General features: G+C 38.3%; 1 protein-coding gene across 1 annotated transcript in view; it reads left to right on the plus strand.

The window, feature by feature from the left end:
* TBC1D31 (TBC1 domain family member 31) overlaps positions 1-21,267 on the plus strand; it is a 1,335,355-nt gene that overhangs the window by 930,385 nt on the left and 383,703 nt on the right. Inside the window, exon 18 of the mRNA XM_044066576.1 lies at positions 15,275-15,415. Coding sequence (XP_043922511.1) covers positions 15,275-15,415 — 141 coding nt within the window. The remainder of the gene's footprint in view (positions 1-15,274; positions 15,416-21,267) is intronic.

The following is a 21,267-nucleotide window of genomic DNA, read 5'->3' on the forward strand; positions in this document are numbered from 1 at the left end:
CCAGAGTCTGGGGAGTCTCTGGGTCAGGAACCTATCCTTCCAGCATGTTTTGTTTATTATGATGACAAAGTTTAGATCCCTGGAGCGTGTGGCTCTGAGGGCTTGGGATTTCTTTAAGTGTAGCATGTCCAACAGCTCTGGGTTTGATATGGCCTTGTATGTTAAGCAGAGATTGCCTTGGAGTAGACGATATGCAACAGAGTATAGCTGGAGTTTTTAAGGCGGTCAGCATAGGGCATCTGCTTTAGGCCTGTGATTCTTTTAGTGAGGTTTTTCTGCGGTCTGTCCAGTTGTTGCAGATGTCTTGAGAGGTACATACCAAATGGGGCGTTGTATTCTATAATGGGTCTAATGAGGGATGAGTACAGTGAGACAATGAATATTTCCATTTTACTGTGTCACAGGAATTCTTGTGACCCTCTACTCCGCCAACAACACCAGAGTGACAACCTGTCTTCCTGGCCAAATAAAACAACAAACTCCTGTCCAAGAAAGAGTACACAACTGAGAACCACAAGGGAATAAACTGCTACTTGACTGGTTGTATGTCTCCCAAATATTCCACCCTAAGACATAGTTACTAACTTGTCTCAGATAAAATAAAACAAATTAAAATAAAAAGAACTAAAAGAGCAATTTAGTTTTATCCAGGCATTGGTATGCACACTCACCTTGGACACCTCCCCCACCCCGTCTTAGCTTTCTTTTCTTGATTCTGCTTGTCCTGCGCTAGTGCTGAGAAGCTGCATTTACCCCCGTCTCTTTCTACACTCTTTACAGGTAGGGCTTTCTAAATTTCTACTATTAACTCCGCTCAGGATTATCCCCCTCTTAACTGCTCCACTCACCTTTTACCCTATTCTTCTAAGGCTCACTAATAGTTTCTTGAACTGAACGATCTGCTGATCTTGGCTCTGCCCACTCCATTCACCCTTGCTACACTCAGTCTCACTCCATTCCTCTGCCCTACCCCCATTCCCACACATCCCTGCATTCACTACATTTATAGCTATCTACACTTTTCCCACCTTCCTAACAATTACTTTTCCTCCCTCCTCCTGCAGCCGATCACTCACTTTCTACTTCTATACCTACTTTGTATATATTATCAACCATTCCCCTTCCTAAACAGAAAATATACTGGCCTCTTCATTCAGTCCTTCCCATATTTCATTCCCAGTCTTCTCCTGATTTGTCCCTGCTCTCTCTTTCTCCTTATTTACCCTCCACTCTCAATATATTCATATCCTCTTCATCCCACCCTTTTACACTACCTTCCATTAACTTTACTCACCCTCTATACTAATTCTGTCTCTTACAAAATAACATTCACACACACTACACTGTCAGATCTCTTACCTCATACCCTCTAATCTATCAACTCGCTATTTCAACCAAAGTCACACCAACCCCTCGGCAGTACTCATACTCATCCTATATTTCTGTCTACCATGCTACCTCATCACTCAACTCTGCTCACCCCCATCATGTTTCACACCCACTTCACTCCCTTTTCTAATACTCCTATCCTATCTCACCACATATCAAATCCCTATAAATCCCTTTGATACTTCCCCTATTTCCATTCACTACACTCTAAACTCCAAAACCCTCTACTCTTTTACTATATTACTATATCATCGTCAATACGTTCTACCTTCAACTCACCATTTCCTAGAATCAAAACTCCCCCAACTCACCCTAAAATCAAAATTAAATTAAATACTACTACCACCCCCTCAGTTCTCCTTCACTACTCCACTCCTTCAAATCTGCACTACTTTTAGGAGTCATCTACCCTAACCCAGGCCCCATCTGCAACAGCACTTTCACTTACCATTCCACTCTATCTACCCCCACCTGTCTAACCCCCCTTTAAGCATCTAACATTCTTCTATCTCAACATTCACAGCCTTCTAAACAAAATTAATGAATTGCATGCCCTAATTGACAAATACTCTCCTGATATAATAGCACTTTCTGAAACTTGGCTCAAACTTCACATTTTAGACAAAGAATCCCTACCCTCTAGCTGCAACATCTTCTGACTTGACAGACCTAAAAAGAAAGTTGGAGGCGTGGTCCTAATATACTCCCAACATCTCAACCTCTATCCTTTAGACAACCCACCCCCTCAGTTTCTTCCCGCAGAACTCCTAACTGTGAACTGCAAACTAAATGATTATAAAACACTAACCCTAGTCGTTATATATAGTCCCTCTGGTGACAATATCCCCATACTAGAACACATACTCTCCTGGTTCACACACAATATATGTAACGAAAATTGTCCTCCTAGGGGATGTCAGCATCAACTGGTTATCCCTTACATCCAACTCCCAGAGTTCTAGCATCAACCCACATAGCTTCTCACAACTTATCACCACTCCTACACACTTTAACAAACCTACCAACACCTGCTCCATCATAGATTGGATACTAGTATTAAACCCAGTCCCATACCACCACTGTACATCTCTACCTGTTTCTATTAGCGACCACTCTCCCATCTGCATCCAGTGATCCACTCCGCACCTTCCAAGGCCTCACAAATGAAAAGACTGATATAGCTTATCAAACTTCGATCCTGACTTGGTAAATAGCACTCTCTCCTCTATAAAGTGGTCCTTCCTATGGTACTTACCAGTTAATGATGTAGTGCAATACCTTTGGAAACAGGAACTACCAGTCCCACGCACGTATGGCAATGTGCATTAAAATTATTTTCAGTGGAATCTAGTGCTGGCTTATTTTTTTTTAAATGTAGTGCAAAAATTTATCAGCATTTTTTTAGGCATACTAAACTCTTTCGCTCCTTTTAGGAAAGAAAGAGTCAGATCTCTCCTGTTACTCTGGCTTTCCCAAACAACTCGTGTTCTCATGCAGAAAAGAGACTCTGTTTGGAAACTCTGGACTAAGACTAAATGACCCATCCACCTTCAAACCTACAATGAACTCTGTAACCTCATCAAAAAAAAAATACTTATGACAAGAAAAACTTTAAACTCAATCCCCAAGCAACCCATCATAATAAACCCCAAAAATTCAGAAATTGTATTATTCAAATCCTCCACACTGGTAACCCGTCAGAACTAACCCTTTTCCAAATAACACCCCCCCCCCCTCAAAACTCCTACCATATTCAATTCCTATTTCATTGACACTATCAGTAAACTAACACAAACCTGTATCTCCCCAAACCTTACAAATCCCACTAATTCAACCATGCAGACCCCTAACTCCCCCATCCACTTAGATCAAATATCTCCCTCTAACAACAATGACTCCTCCTCTTTGCAACCCATCCCCACTAGCTATATAAATGCCTCCTCCTCAAGCTCAAGCCATGCTCTCCTTCCATAGACAACCTACCTCCTTTCTTCCTCAAATCAGCTGCTAACTCCTTAGCCTCCCCCATCTCTGTACTTAGAAACCTATATGTTAGTGAATCCCCTGTACACTTACTCTGGAAACAATTCTATACCATACCCCCCATAATAGCGGTAACTCCACAGAACCATCAAACGGTTGTCCTATTGCAATACTGTCCCCTCTCTCCAAAATACTCGAAAAAATGTGTACATAAGCAGTTCTTGGCCTACTTACTCAAAGAAAACCTAATTACAAACACACAACATGGCTTCCATCCTAAACACAGCACTATTACTGCTCTCATCTCCTTCACTAACTAATCTCCCTTGCTAGAGACAATAACAAACTTAATTCATGTCTCTTTCTTGACTTCTACAAAGCATTCAATACCATTTGTCATCATGTGCTACTTTCCAAACTCTCTGACTCAACCTTTGCAGTACTACAATTTCCTGGTTCTGTAGCTATCTCACTAATACACAGCAATCAGTTAAGTGGTTGTCCTCAATGTCTTAAAAATAAACCACTCCACACCAGGAATACTCAGAAAAAAAGCTTTACTGGTTCATCCGGTACCTCTGCTTTCGCCTTCAAGGAATGTTTTTACACTCAAGCAGCATTTCCTTTGTACACCAATTAACTGAATAATTAATTAAATGTTCCTTATTACTCATGATTAAATAATTACTAAACATCAGTGTATACTAAAGGTTCCCTAAATTCATTTTACATCTCTTACTCAACAATGCATACATTCATACAAAACTTTGAATGCACATACTATTTATCAGGAGAAACAATACATTATTCTAAAAAATACATAGGTACAAAAAACAGAAGTTCAGTATTAGTGGGAAACATTTAAATAGCTCTCTAGAAATTTTATTACCCCTACCTCATATTTAATTAATATCTAAATTTAATCCCTTAGGGCACAGGGTACCATAATTTATAATGCTTTTGGTTTTCAGTTGTCAGTTTCTGTGCAAATTCTTTCCATTGACATGGATGGGGTTTAACTAACACACAATAAAAGAGAGAAACATCACTACCTTCATGATATGTGCTACAATGCTGTGTAACGGGACTCTCCATCCTACCCCTTCTTATATCACTTAAATGTTCCATAACTCTTTTCTTCATGGCCCTTTTGGTTTGACCAATATACCATTTTGTTATGGTACATCCACATCCTAAAATATAGATAGCCCACCTGGTGTCACAATTGTATTAATCTTTGGCCTTATACCCTTACCATTTATTACTTTTCTATCTAAGTTCCTGATTTTGTTACACACCCTACATCTACCAGAGGGGAAGCTACCTATCCTTTCCCTTCACCCATGTGCCTGTTGTTAATAATTCTCTTAGGTTTTTAAACCTACTATAAGAGAAGGTAACTTTGTCCGGAAAAATGTCCTTCAGTTTTTCATCATTTACTATTATAGGCTAAAATCTCAGAACTAATCCTTTGAGAATCTCAGAAAATGGAGAATATCTATTCACAAAAAATAGTTTATCTGAATCTCTTTATTTTTTCCATCTATTACCTTCCCCAACTTCTACGGTCATTTTACCCCAGCTCCTAATGTGTGTTAGACCAAATTTCCTTGATACCTTGTTTTCAGCTTTATTCAAAATGTCAAGATTATAGCCTTTATTTAATAACTTGTGCCTAACCTTCCCAAATTCGTAACCCAGCCTGCCACAATCAGAAGTATTATTTGCCATCTTCAAGAATTCACCATAAGGCAATGAGGATAACAGATGTGGAGCATGCATACTGTCTGATCTGAGGAAATTAACTGCAGTAACCTTAGTGAACGGCCGACAACCAATATGGCCTTCCTCACCCACATAAAATTCCAAGTCTAGATATTGCATATTCCTCCTACTGGTATTATAAGTGAACTGTAACCCAAATATATTGTCATGCATCTCCTGTATAAAATCCTGAAATTCATGAATGTCACCTTTACAAATGAATGTTAAATCATCGTTATATCTTTTAAACAATACAACATTCCGTTTATAAAATTCAGTATTGTAAACATAATCCATTTCAAAGTAATTCATGAACAAGATGGCATAGGCGGGAGTATATGAAGCCCCCATCGCTGTGCCCTCCTTATGCAGGAAATGCTGATTACCAAAACGAAAACAGTTGTGTGCAAGTGAAAATTCCAATAATCTAATGACAAAATTAGTACGTGGTCCTTCCCCCAACATAACCCTAGTAGCTTCCAAGCCCCATTTATTCTTTATATTTGTATATAAGGACTTGACGTCCACACTGGCCCAATAGTATTCCTGGGGCCAGTCCATGCCAGCCACAATGTCAACCAACTCCTTCCCATTTTTAATGTGTGACATTACTCTAGTTAAATAAACTTTCAGTTGGCTGTCCAGAAGCATGCCTACATTTTGTAAGTAAGAGCCCTTGCATGACACTATGGGTCTTCCTGGGGGATTGTTTATGTTTTTGTGTATTTTGGGTATTGTTCTAAATACTGCATCTTTGGGGTTTTTGATGTGTAATTGTTTAACATCTGATCCATTAAGAAAGCCTAGTCTCTCTCCTCTATCCAAAATTTCCAACAATATCATATTAAACTCTTTAACTGGGTTGTAAGACAAAGATTCATATACCAGAGTGCCCCCTAATAATGCCACAGTCATATCATTATGTTGTTGTTTAGTCATTAGCACCCAGTTGCCCCCTTTATCGGCCTGCAAAAATGTGTACTTGTCATTATTTGATCTTAATTGTTGTAATGCTTCCCACTAGGTCTTTGTTAAATTATAATGAATTGTACTCTTTTTAAATTTTCTATACTGTATCTCCATTTGTTGACACAACACATTTTTAAAAATACAAATGCTCATATATACCTTAGGGGGCATAAAGTTGCTTTGATAAGGATACACGGTAACTGTAGTTTTCCATATCCAGTATAAAATCTAACATTATCCGACTCTACAGGGTGCCCCCCCCCCCCCATCACTAACAAATCATTTTCATATACACTTTTCTCAGAATCATAAACGGTTTCAAAAGTGAATCAGCTTCATCAACACTTTCATCATGTTCACATAAAGATTTGTTTATTGTAACAGCTTCCACATTACCAACATTATCCCCACTTGTTTTATGTTTAAAAAAATGCCCTCAAGTATAACTTACGGCAAAAGCGGGTTATTTCCAAAATCAAATTGGCTAGGCTGGGTATAAAAGTAGGGATAAATTTTGCCCTTTTATCCAACAAGGTAAAAATGTCACTGTTTAAAGTCCATTCATTCAAGTTTATAATTTTTAAACTGTCCTCAACTGGAATAGATTCAAATTCCAAAAAGGCATTGGGGTCTTCCACCCCTTGAGTTCTCCCTTCTTTACACAGATCAGTTTCGCCTCTTGCGATTCCTGAAACTTCTGTTACCATTGTTGTTGCCGGAGTCGTAATTCCCCTGCCATTTTTTCCCCCGACCTCTTGAAACCTCTGACATACCTGAGGTGCCTGTAGCTCCTTTGTCCTGCGAGGAATCCAAGCTGCCATCATTGAGGTCTTCAAAGGAAACACTATTTTTACTGCTGGATATGGTATCGCCTGAAGACATTGATGAATCACGCACCTCTTTCTCCTTATTACCAAACCGCCAATTCATCTGCCTTCCCCTGGTTTCCTTACATTGCCACAAGAAAATCATATTACTCTTGTAGTCATCCAGGTCCCATTGAATTTTACCCTTTTTCCACAAGGTAACTGACTCCTCTACCTTCTCCACCTTAATTTTGATGTCATTAAGCTTGGATTCCAACACTGCTTCCGTCGCCATCTCCACCAGTTGTGTTTGTGTGTGTGCAAGATCTCGGCCCTCAGTTTATCTTACTATCTTATGTTTTGCTTGATTAGCACCCCCCCCCCAGCCTCTCCTTGGTACATGCTAGAGATGTTTCATTCCCAAACAAATCTGCTTCGTCTTCGGCAAAATCAAAAGCTGGTAATTTACTGATCCTTAGCCCACGGGGAGTAATATCTAAGGCAACATATCTTTCCAGGAGCTTTATATCATAAAAAGTCACCTCTTTAGTTAACAGTTACTCCAATTTAATGAAGTCATTAATGTTAGTCTCTCCCATTTTCCATGGGCCATCTCCGGCCATTCTCTACATTCTGTCTCTCCAAATCTTAGAGCAAGAAAGCTGGGAACCATTCGCTGCCATTTCTTCACCTCCTGGTGAAATTAAACCAAACAAAACAAAAGAATGTGAAATATCACAAAAATAAACCACTCCACATCAGGAATACTCAGAAAAAAGCTTTACTGGTGCATCCGGTACCTCTGCTTTCGCTTTCAAGGAATGTTTTTACACTTGAGCAGCATTTCCTTTGTACACCAATTAATTGAGTAATTAATTAAATGTTCCTCATTACTCGTGATTAAGTAATTACTAAACATCAGTGTATACTAAAGGTTCCCTAAATTCATTTTACATCTCTTACTCAACAATGCATACATTCATACAAAACTTTTAATGCACATACTATTTATCAGGAGAAACAATACATTATTCTAGAAAATACATAGGTACAAAAAACAGAAGTTCAGTATTAGTGGGAAACATTTAAATAGCTCTCTAGAAATTTTATTATTTTATTACCCCTACCTCATATTTAATTAATATCTAAATGTAATCCCCTGGGGCACAGGGTACCATAATTTATAATGCTTGTGGTTTCTAGTTGTGTCAGTTTCTGTGCAAATTCTTCCCCTTGACATGGATGGAGTTTAGCTAATCGATGTCTTCCTTTCTCCCCATCAAAACAGGTTCCTCAAGGGTCAGTTCTTGATCCTCTTCTCTTCACTATCTTCTCTAGTTGCTTACATTCTTCCTGTCCCTGCTCCTCTCTTACACAATACGCTGACAATTTCACAGTCATCTCTACCTCAGACTCCCTCTCAGACCTTCATGTCCTCACCCAAAACTTCTTTAACTCTATTGAAAAATGTCTGTCCAAAAACAACTCATCCTAAATACTAAAAGGACTAAGCTTCTTCTATTGCCACCAAAATCTCTCACACATCTCAAACCTAAGTTCTCTATTTCATTCCTTAACAACATGTCTTTCATGCAGAAACTCACACCAAACTGCTTGGAGTCATCATTGATGACCAACTCAAATTCGACAGCCATGTCCATCCTTGTATAAAGAAAACACATCAAAACTTTGGGTTACTATACAGAAATAACAAATTTCTGACAAAAGACTCTAGACTTAGTCTTGCCCATGCCTTCCTTCTTCCTAGTCTTCTCTAAAGTTCACAAATACTAACTAACCTACAAGCCTCTCTCCTAACCAAACTGGAATCCACCTATAACAAATTGGTAAGATTTGCTGCTAACCACACCTCAAAGCCACGCCATTGCCAATCCCTGAATCTCTTAAACTGGCTAGAGTTCCCCACCAACTTTCTTCCTCCCAACTCCCTATCATTCATGCCATCCTAAAGAGATCCTCCACCTGTCCTTCTGTCAACCCACTTATCACAATCTACACTCCTCCCAGAACTCTCAGAAGTTCAGACCAACAACTACTGGAAATGTACAAGCTCCAAAAAGCATAAGTAAAACTCTCTGCAGCTACACACCCACCTTAGCCAGGAAGAAACTCCCTTTGTACATCAGAAGCATAGCCTATACTCATGAATTCAAAAAAGCAGTAAAGCAGCGTCTGCTTAAGACCTGGACTTGCCCCTGTAGTAATTCTAGTACAAACCACCCTCCCTAATCTACTTTTCCCTCCCAACCTATCTATCCTGTGCTACCACTTCACTGTTAACTACAGCATCATTTTTTCCTTTCATTATCGCTTGGCTTTTAAGTTAACTAATACTTAAACTAGCTTCCACAACTAATCTGCACAATGATGTATCCTGTCCTACCAGCCATGCAGCAGCGGCCTTAGGTCAGCTAGTGCCCTAGGCAAAAGGGCTCCACAGCGGCCCCCCCACACCATTCAGTTGCCCCCAACCTGTTCTACCTACACCAAATAAATACTGGAAAAGCACCCCTGCTACAGCGGCGCCCTAGGTGGCCGCCTAGTTGGCCTATGCCTAAGGCCGGCCATGCAGCCATGTCAAAATGAATTTACCTGGCATAAAAAAATGAAAAACAAAAAATGACCCAAAAAAGCCGGCAGAGTTTGATAAAACACACTTTAATCCACAATACAAGATTAGCGCTTTCATCCACAAAAAATATAATGTAAGAACTTCATCAGATACAAAACCAAGTAACAGAAACATTAATATAGTAGCATTTAAAAACATTTAACCAATCCTATCAAACTTGTAATTAACCAATTAATAAATGACTTAGAGACTTCAAAACACTGAAATAGTTCAAGAATTCAGCCTAAATAACAGCCAGGACCTTACAGTAATTATAAATATAAGTACTCCGTTATCAAGCTTTAAACAGCCAAAACATACAGAATATAATATTATGATAAATAATTTAGATAAAATATTATAATATAGAGTATTGTAATAAATGCAAAATATGAAATTGTAGTGATATAATAAAACCAACGTTCCTAATTATCCAAATGCCCAAACCAGTAAACCAAATGCATGAATATAACAGTCTGCCTAAAATGACTGAATTACTATCTTACAAGAGCTTTTAACCTTAACAAACAATATATATAGGTAATTTAATTTAATCCTGGCCATACACATGCATTTAATTTCAACTGCCATAAGAGTTCTTTTTCCTCTAAATATAGGCCAGTAGGACCTCCCCTTGAATCAGAAACAATTTGGTCAATAACCATATAATTAAATGAATGATGTGAAAACTCCATAACATGCCTAGCCAATGCTAGTAATTTAAGATGTACCTGTCACAGCTGGGAAACTGTATGCTCTTAAGACTGCTACTTTTACAAGTGAAATTCCTGAAAGATTCCCCTGAAAAAGTGATTTCACCTACTTGTAATAGAAGTCTTTAAATTAAGTAGGGTGCCACCAAGGAAATTCCATACATGCAAAGAATTAAAATCATGTATTGTACATGTGAACAGTCCTTTCTGCACAGATAAATATTTTCACTACAGCCTTCTAGTTTGCTATATAACCCTAGTTCTTTGTTGTTTTGCATCTGTTGTTGTCAACTGCTTGTGTTGCTTGTGCTCTACATTTTTTTGCAGTCTGTAGTAATACTGTTTATAACTTATAATGTGCTCTACTGGATGTTTTAAATCAGCTGTGCTGTTACTGCCCAATTGTCCCATGATATGACTTGAAAATTGTCTGAAAAAAACAGCCCACTCACCCAGTCAGTAAGATAAAGCAGTCAATCAATAACTGAATTAGTAGAGACTGCTTAGCTAGCAGCATATTTTCATATAGAAAAAGGTCAAAGGAAGGCTGTTTAGCTAGCAGCATATTTTCATATAGAAAAAGTCTAGAGAAGGCTAGTCTGAAGTTGTAACAGGAACTTTGCAGTAGTAGTAATTATTTCTCAAGCTTAGCCAATCCAGCAGAACTAAATCCTTGAGAAAGGTAATGGCAGATATCCGAGGGATTAAACACCCCACCCCAAGTGGGCATATTTGAATTCCTTTGATAATGTTGTGCTATACATAGAGCTACAGTTCCCACTTTTTGAAGGGCAGTCTAAAATGTGCACTTCAAGGTTTATTTATTTATTTATTGATATCTGATTACCTGGAATCATTTTGAATTTGATACCAGGAAAGTCTAACTGGGTAGAAGCCAATTTTCAGAGGGTGCCCAGGGAGAATAGCTCCAAATTATTACAAAATATTTAAGAACAATAATTTTACCATCTTAAAAAATAAAACAAAAACATTTGCAGTTTAAGTAATTATAACAAATTAGTGATAATATAAAAACAAAAGTTTATTGGAGAAAGAAGGGAAATACCTGGGTAGGCATCAGAACAGTTGTTGAAAGCTTTGACTCAGCCCGTTATTGCTCATAGCCATGTTTGCCAGTTTTTTACTGTGCTTCTGCAAATTTGTCTTTGATGTGAAAATACCTTACAAGATTCTTACTTTTTCCATCAGAGTATAAAGATGTAATACTAGAGGTGTGATGTCACAGATGTCACCTAAAGAAGGAAACTGTGTATTTATTTTATTTATCTTTGATTATAAAACTTTTTCCTCAAAACATTCAGTTAGAATTTTATGGTATATGTGATTCAGAAACATACAGTATTGTGAATATCTGCTCCAGTCCTTTTTACATCTTTGTAGTTAAGAGGTAGGACACTATTCCGCTCATTGTATGTATTCCAGACAGTCTGACCACAGAATGTTTTTTTTATTTGAATGTCTGTTTTCTAAATGTGTTTCTCTGTTTAGAAAATCCTTGTTAGTACCTCTATCAACTGTCTGTACCATTTTGACTGAAGGTAGTGGATGAAAGTGTCCCTGGATCAGTTCACCTACTTTAACTAACCAACGAACAAACAATATGTGGTACTGTTTTGTGCAAAATATTATTTATCTTAATTTCACTTGTAGACTAATATTTCCTTTTTTTGATTGTCAAACATCTTATGGATGGCAAGCAGAGACAGACAATTTATAAGATCATTTTTTCATAATGTGATCTGTATTATCCATGTTGCCCAGATGTTGTTCAATATATTTGTTTATTTCTCAGGTAAATAATAAGGTCGAACTTTGGTCTGATGAGTTTTACCGGTGCTAGGTACTACTTCTGAATCAGCTGCAACAAAATCAGCTTTGGACAGTTTAACAACAAATTTGCTTATGGCAGCAATGTTTTTCTTGTAGTGCTCCATTTTGGACTACTGTGCTTTTCCAAAAATTGTCACCTACTTTCAATGTAGCATTATTTCTGACAAAAGTCAACTGATGCCTCATTTGTCTGTTATATTCTTCCACCCTCCTTGATTCTTCTGGTTAATTCCTTTTATACTCTGCCAGTACTTCGCTTCTGTTTCTTACATCTGTTGTTCATCTCTGGCTTCTCATTCAGCAATGTCACATGTTGCTCCTTCCTTCCTTCACTTTTTCGTATGACCTTGCTTCTTAGCCTTTAAATCGTAAGTCTTGGTTATTTTTCTAAAGTTTGAATTTCTATATATGATTCTGTCATTATTGCTTACACCATTTGCCCTCAATCTCTTTACATTCACACACAATTAAATCAATATGTTTTACATTTCTGCCCTTCATCAGAACATTCAATCAAGACAATTACAAGGTTTATGTATACATCAGCACTCCATTAGTTGAATCAGTTAAGTAAGTAATATCAAGAATTAATCAAAATTTAAAGTGAACAAATCACCTAGTAAAATTATCATAGAAAACATATTTATAAAATATTTAGACATATAAATATAAAACATCTGTACAAAAACAACAGAACAACATAAGATATGTTGTTACAATTACATTTTTCAAAAATTTTAATCAACTTTTAATACTAAAAAATCTTTTGTTATACTTTCAAAACTGGTTGTATTGACTTGTGTTAATTTAAACCATGTGGGTCAGAGACATCCAACTTAAGTTGCCGTACCAACTTGCAATATTCTGTCCTGTTTTCCCATTGCCCCTTCCCCCAATACTAGGGCATATATTCTCCAAACTCAGACTTATTAAATTCTTTACAAACTAGAGAATGTATGTATAGTGCATTGTTCACATTCTTTTTTCTTGATGTCATGTAGGTATTCATAATGTTTTTGCCAGTTTCCCAGACATAGTAGGACTGACTTAGTGTACAAATTACTATATATATTACCCCTTTTATTTTGCATTTACCCTTAACTAACTAAACTTCTGAGCCAGAATAATTGTTTAAAGTAGTACATATTTTTTTCAAAAATAAAATTACAATAAATACATTTTCCACAATTAGTATTCCCCATCATAATTTCCTTAGTATCTATAAAATTGTCTGAATATTACTATCTACCTTATATTTTACCAGTTTGTGTTTCTTCCTACTACTGTGTTACTTCATCTTGCTTTGCTTTTTCCTGCTTCTTGCTGCCTGTTCTCTAAAGTGTTCATCTGCATCTTTTCTGTTGCATTTATTACAGCTAGTTTATAGCCTGTCTAAATTAAGTGTTGTTCTTAAGTGTTAATCTAAGCTCTTAGTTTTGGTTTAAGCACTTGGGCTTTAGGCCCACCCCTTAGCTCTCCCTGGCCTCTCTCCCTCAGATTCTGACAAATATGGATGAACAATTTCCTGCAGTTTTCCCTGCCAGTTCGGTTGATATGGGCATCCTGAGACAGTGTAGCAACTGCCTCATGTACATGGACAATCATCTAATACTGCCACCTAGGAACACAATATGTGAGAGATGCAGGTACATTAGGAACCTAGAGTCCAAGCTCTCTCCCCCTCAAGCCAGTATATCTGGCACTGAACAAGTTGTCAACACAATCACTACACCTCAACCACCACCCACACCTACATATACGGAGGTCCTCCACATAAACAAAGCCAAATAAAGGAGACCTCTGAGGCAAAAACACATGCGATGTCCAGAGCCCTCCACACCACATACCACTCATAGTCCACACACCTGTGCCTCACAACTACTAAGGATTCACCAGAAATCCAACATATTAGTCATAGGAGACTCCATTGTAAGACACACAGATGTGCCTCTCACCAGGCTGGATAAAGAAAAAGTCACGGTTAGTTGTCTGTCAGGTGCCAGAGTCCACCATATCACACACGCACTCAAGTCTCTCAACAACAGGTACTGTTATGACTCTGTCATAGTCCATGTTGGGGAGAATGACTTGAGACGTACCTGTCTGGACTGTATGAAGAGAGACATGATTGAGCTCGCTGATTATGTGTCCCAGACAGGTATGTCCCTAGCCTTAAGCAGCATTGTGCCATGACCCAGAATGATGCCCCAATACAAACAGAAAATGATTGACTTTAACAATTGGCTTAGTTTCTGGTGTCATTCCAGGGGGATCCAGTACCTGACAGCCTGAGAAGATCTGATTAACAGACCATGCTGCTTTGCCAGAGATGGCCTGCATCTGTCTCACCTGGGCTTCAGGCTTCTGGCAAAGGCTCTTGCCTCCCCTATAGTGCCGTTTTTAGGAAAAGTGATAAGGTTAAAACTACCAACATAAAAATTTCAACAAAACACAAATTAAAGGTCATGCTGCTAAAATCTAGCCTAGGCCCAGTAATTTAATGTCTTGCTATTTCTTAAAGTAAGCTGGAGCTTAGCTTAAACTCTTCTCTTCTAGTATCCACTGTTAGAACATATACATTTAAGCAGTTGCAATAATACATCTGTTTTTCTTTTCTGTCCAGCAGGGAGCACTGTTTATACATTTTTACCACAAGCAATTTTACAAATACACATTCAACACAAGCATCTGTATAAATCAGTTTGACATACAAATGACATTCTTTACAACATTCCACCTAGCTGTACTGGCATATGCTACACATCCACTGCCCTACTTCTCCTGGCATAGCTGGCAATACCTCACATTGTCACAATGTATATTACTGATATCAGTGAATGTCCTTTTAAAAATGTATGTAATGTGTTGGAGCTTTTCTCCGTGGGCCTCTGATGAAAAGTAATTTTTGACTAAATCCAGTTGTTCAAATCCAGTAAACAAAAGCAAAATAAAAAAAATATAATAAAGTTTTTCTGTGCAACCTGTATTGACTCCCTAGCTTTTTCAGTATGAAATCCATATTAACATTTTCAGCTTAAGGGTGTTGTAATTTGTAAATATATATGTTACTACATAAACACCTGATTTTTCTTTAAACTATGTGTACAAAAAGTGTTGATGGGGACTCAAACCGTATTAGTAACATATTCTATAAATTTGTTTGACAGCAACTTGTGAAAGATCAAGAAACTGTTACACAGGAGGTGAAAGCAGAAATGGAAGCCAGTCAAAAGAGAGCAGATTTTGAAGAACACATGTTTCAGCAGCTGTTAGATTTGAATAGAGACCAGAATTTAGAAACTCAAAAGGTGAGTGATATGTAAAGCTTTTGTTTTTCCCTTTAGGTGTTCAAAATCAGTTAAGATGTTCACAACTTTCTTGCTAGAACGTGTACATCTTTATATTAAAAAAAAAAAAAAAAAAAAAACAGTTCTACTTCAACTATTAGTTTAATTGTTGTAACGTTAACAAATCCATATGCCATTGTTTGGCAAAAAAGCAATCTGGTAAGAAATCATCCACCTTTTGTAACTGAATGGACTTGCATCACAGGCATTATAAGTGTTTCAGCTGTTTTATCACGTCATATTTTCAGGAGGACATAGGTGATATAATGTGCCACTCATTGGAGGGGTTCTTGTAAGGGTTTCTGAAGGAAAGGTTGAAGGCAGAACTTTAACAGCAGCCAGGAATACCCTCCATGTTCTTGCAATGCATTTGTCATCTTATACTCTCCAGTTCTGTTGTGCCACACTCCTGGTTTGGAAACAGAAAAAAATGGAAAATAGTCCAAGGCTGCTGCTTACTTTTTGTCTGCTTTTTTTTTTTTGGACAAATATCTGTGGTGGTGTGCAGTGAGAGTACAATATTTTCTTTCTCCTTCTACTTCCTGTAGTCCCTTTCTGTAGTGGCTTTCCTGTTATAAAGTGTCTTGATTAACTTTCTTTATGTTTGGTCCTTGCATCTCCCATGCAGTGCCCAAACCTCTCTTTTGGAAGTGTGCCCACTGTTAGACTGTTCTGCTCATTAGCAGATACACTTGCCATTAAATGTTTGAGAGAAGATTGCAATACATTAAATGTTTGAGAGAAGATTGTAATACTTCCTGCATTACTTTCTGTGATGAATTCAGTCAGGTAAGTCACAGTGTGCATCATTTAAAACTTGAAGCACATTTACAATCTCTCTGTTTTCAAGTCAGATATTCAGCCCATTGAGTTGTTTGTTTCCAGTTGCTATTTAGGGGTAAACCAATCTTCAAGAACTTAGGGAAAAGGGGTCTGTAGCTTCTGCCCTTCCTAAAATCAAGAAGATTAAATCTTTTCTTTCTAGAAAGGTTGTTCTACTGTTATTTCTGCATGCTATTGTAATATCAGAGCTGGCTAGTACAAGTTCCACGGTGCTTTCTGTTCCTGAAGTTGTATGGCAAGAAACTATTGATGAGTCCAATGAATTTGTTCCATTTTCCTTAATATAGATGTGGATTCTTTTAAGTTTAAGTTCTGTTAGACTTTAGACTCCAGGACAGATTCACCAAGGTCCCTCTGCTGTCCAACTTTCAACTTCTGTTTACAGTAAGTAGGAAGAGATATTTTTAAGGCATAAGGTAATATATGTAGGGCTACTTCTGCCATCCTTTCTGATCTGGGGTGCCAGGAAGCATTGTACATTCTGCCTACAGCATTATTTTCACTGGCACCATTATTGCCTGTGGCAAATGATTCTGCCATCAGTACGTGTTTTGCCACCACCAGTGCTGGTCTTGGCTCTTGCCTTCCTAGTTTGCACTGCAGTAGTCATGCCTCTTCGAGCGCAATGCTATTTCCTGTAGTATCGCCAGTGCCTTGCAGTACTGGTACCTCCAAACATGATGGGATAACTGTCAGAAACAAATCTGACACTAATTGTGTACTGTGCTGGGCCTTCCAAGGATTGCTGCCTTGGCATCAGTTTTGGCAATGCTGGGGCCAGATCAAGGTTTGCAGCTGTGTTTTGTTTTTTTTTTTTTTTTTGGTCCCTTACTATTCCATAATGTTGTTGATGCCACTGGTGTCATTCCCACAAGTTTTGGCAACCTTAACTCTTCACTTGGAGCTTTTCTATATGTCTGTTAGATATTTTCCTCCCAAATACTCACTCTCCCCACCTCTAAACTTTCCTCAACTAACATCATCCACTTCAGTTAAGATGTACTGTACCCATCTGACTCACAGCCTATATCCAAAAGGCCAAAAAGGGCTCTTAGGAATCCCTACAAGTTGAAACAACTCACATTTAAAAGTATCAGAGTTGCTTACCAATCTCGACAGTCTGACCATCTGCCTCTTAATAATTCCCTTCTTCTGGTGATAAGGGTGACAACTACTAAAATGGAGCATGGAATTTGAAAAAGTTTCCTTCCTGTGGATACCACTTTCAAGAATCCCCCCATCAAAATACAAATGTGAGTTGTTTCAACTTGTAGGGATGTTTTTAGATAGGGGATACCCCCTAAAATTAATTTTGATGGTCAAACATGAGGTTTTAAAGGAGAGAGATACCCTTTACCAACCTATACTTCATGCTGGGTTACCAGTAAAACCACCCCAACAACAGTCTGATGGTTCATCTACAGTGGTCCTTAGATACAATCACCTCTCCCAAGATATTGTTTCAGCCATCAACTACGCATGGCACTTTGGTTTTAAGGATGCAAATAAGGAAATTCTTGGCCCGAGACCTAGGATAGCTTACAGTCGAGGGAGAAATGTTAAGGACATTATTGAGAATTCTAGTTGCAAGTCTTTTATATGTAGAATGTACAAATGTGGGACCTGTAGGGTATGTACGTTCATCAATGATGGCCCATATGTGTCCATACCTGGTTACAGCCATTCTATGAGCTGCCCGGGAAGGTGCAGCTGTAACACTAACATGTTAGCATATGTTGCCACCTGTATCAGCTGCACCAGTTTTTATGTGGGCAAAACTGTATGAAGACTTAAAGGTTCACTGAACATGTTAGGGCCATCAGAAACAAAGATGCTCACAATGCACTCTATAGGCATAGTACATGTTGTACTCATTTTTAAAAGTTTATTTTCTTTGTCACTGACAAGGTGAAAAGTAGTGAAAGAGAAGGTGACTTGAAAATTAAGGTGGAAAATTTGGATTCAATGTGGCAACTTAGGCTAAATGCTACGCATCCACCTGGCCTCAATAACAGTATTGCTATTCTTCCTACACTTAAGGCTAAAGCAAATGTGATTAAATACAATTTCTTTTTTATATATTTAACTATGTATATCAGCATCACAACACTTTTTATCTTTAAGCATACTGTACAAGTGCATTTTTATCTTGTATTTTGGTTCAATCATGTTTTTATATTTCATGTATAATCAACTGTTTTTTTTTTAATTTTTGCGATGATGTCATTCAATGTGGATGGGTTATTTAAATGTTGTTTGTACCAACCAACGTTACTCTGATGAAGTCATTCTTATGGTGAAAGCGCTCAGTCATTGGGTTCTTTGTGTTTTGTGCTATTAAATTGGTGAAACCACGATTGTGTTGGAACTTTATTTTTATTTCATTGTTTTTTTGCTTCGTTGGAAGACTTGGTGTTTTAGATGACAAGAAATGATGTAATTCTGCAAGCTATCCCAGCAGTAATATCTGAGATATTAATTTAAGAATTCTGTGAGAAAGACTCTGCATTCTGTATTCCGTCTTGGACTTGACAAAATCCATTCACCAGACATCTGCCTTGCTGCTGTAATTAAGTAAGTGTACTAGTTTATAGTATTAGTTTATAGTAATTCTCTTAGATATAGTCAGGAATATAGCAAAGCACATTTTAGATATTTTTCTTTATTTATTTGAGACTGTCCTGCAGTGTTGTTTCAAACATTTCCTGTGATTTTGAACTCTGCTGCCACTGTAAATATATACTGAGTATTTTCTTGTTCTTTTAATATTTATTACTAAATATATTTAAACCTTTCATTGTGGCTGATCTGTGTGGAGATATTTAAGTTCTGAGAGTACTTGCATATTTATTTTGTGACACTGTGTAGGCCACTCCTAATAGCCTTGCTCTTGGTCAAGCTACCATTTGTATTGATAGAAACATTAGACAGTAAGTTTGGACACCCTTTGTTAAGGGCCTTAATGTAGGTGATAGAGAGTTGTCTGGTGGCAGTAATAACTACCTTATAGTCTGGGCAGAAGGGGACATAGCTAGTAAACCTGTGCCAGCCTTTCCCAGGTGTGTGTGTGTGTATGCAAAACAAATCTCCAAGAGTGTGTGTGTGTCGGCTACTTGGGCAGGGACACACACTGGTTGGACAGACAGAGTGCTGGAGGTCTTGGCTTGGCCACTCATCTGAGACCTCAGCTTGAGAGCTGTGCCAGTGGGGAGTCTTATTGGGGATCTGGAGAAAAGGTAGAAACCAGCCCCGGACTGACTGTGGTCTCTGTGTCGTCTTAAGGGAAATTGCACTTTATGCAGAAAGCTGCATCTGGAAATACTGTGTGTGTACCTGTCATCCTTCCAACGTACGTCCCCCACTGGTGCTATTGGTTAGGATTGAGGCTCCTTGATTACTGGGCCAGTGGTGGGGCATCAAATTTATTGGCTGGAAGTGGTGGGATCGCCACATCACATATTGGGATTCACTGGTGTGGATACTGAAAGCCTAAAGTCTGTAAACAGTGGTCACTAAAGAAGATGTTTGTACTCTCAATCAGCCACACAGTGATTATTCAGAGTTTCATATTACAATGTTTTTATTTATTTTGTTAGGTTACTTAGTCAGGGAGAGCAAGCAAGGATGTCAGCAGAGGAATATGGCAAGCTGATAAGGAGCCAGTTGGCTAAGATGTGCCAAGCCAAAGGATTTGGGTTTGCCAGTCTGAATAAAGCAGAGGTGATTGCAGCCTTAGCCACAGCTGCATCACAGACCAGCAACCAGGAAGACAACCAGACTGGCCTTTGGGATGTACAGTTCTCAAAAAAGGGACAGTTTAACCTTTCCATGGAGAACTTAAAAATCCATCAGGAGAGAGAATGTGGCATTTGGAGGCTGAAGAAAAGAGACTATGGCAGGAGAAACAAATGGAATTAGATGCAGCAGAAAGACTGACATGTCTGGAAGCTGAGGAAAATGAGAGGCAGAGGCAGCATGAAAAGGAGATGCTGACTCTTTGCCAGGGTCATGGGGGTAATGGGGAAAGGAGTAACCAAATCACAGAAGCAACCAAGGTCAGTAACTTTCTTCCACAATTTACAGAGGGTGATAATTTTGCTAGTTTTATTCATATGTTTGAAAGGGTATGTAAACAGTATAATGTTGACCAAGGGCATTGGGTACAGTTCCTGATCCCCTTACTCCATGGTAAGGCTGTAACTGCTATTTCTAAATTGTGTGATACTGATTGCTTAAATTATACTACTGTTAAAAATTATTTGAGTGTTTTAAGTTAACACCTGAAGCTTCTAGAAAAAAAGTTTTGTGAGCATAGACGCAAGGCATATGGAAATGTGTGTGAATATTTTGCTGAGTTAAGCACTTATTTTCATAGATGGGTGAGTGAGAAACACGTCCAATGAGGCTTTGCAGATGTCCATTTCAGACTTTCAGGGGGAACTACAGCTGATTATTTCTGAAGGGCCTAGGGATGTTCCTCGGGTATTAGTCAGAGAAGTCATCCCTACTACCATTATTGACTGCTGTCCTGAGTCAGAGCTTTCCAAATTTTATAAGGCGGACGTCCCATTAAAGAAAAAGCAAAAGACTAGACATATTTCTCCTGCTCTTAAGGATGTACTGATTGAATGCCAGGCCTTTACTCAGGGCTTGTTTAGTGCTTTGATGGCATTGAAACGTCCTCATGGAGTTTCTGTTCCAGACCCCCTTAGTCCTCTGCTCCCCTAAAAAGACCTAGAGAACAAGATTCCTTTTTCCTTTAAGGAGGAGCTGGATTCAGATGAGGAACCTCTTGCTTGCTCTTCTCAGATTCCTTCTCCTTTGGACTATGGATCACAGGAAGTGGAATCTACCAGTTCTGATACTCTCTTTGAAGAGATTTATTTTGGGGACACAGTCTCCTCGATAATGGAGCTTTTTAAATGGGATTGCACTCAGGTCTCCTAGTTATATAAAAGATACTATGAGTT

Source organism: Protopterus annectens, chromosome 3.part1, assembly GCF_019279795.1.
Source record: "Protopterus annectens isolate FY-2018-M chromosome 3.part1, PAN1.0, whole genome shotgun sequence".
NCBI classification, from domain to species: Eukaryota; Metazoa; Chordata; order Ceratodontiformes; family Protopteridae; genus Protopterus; species Protopterus annectens.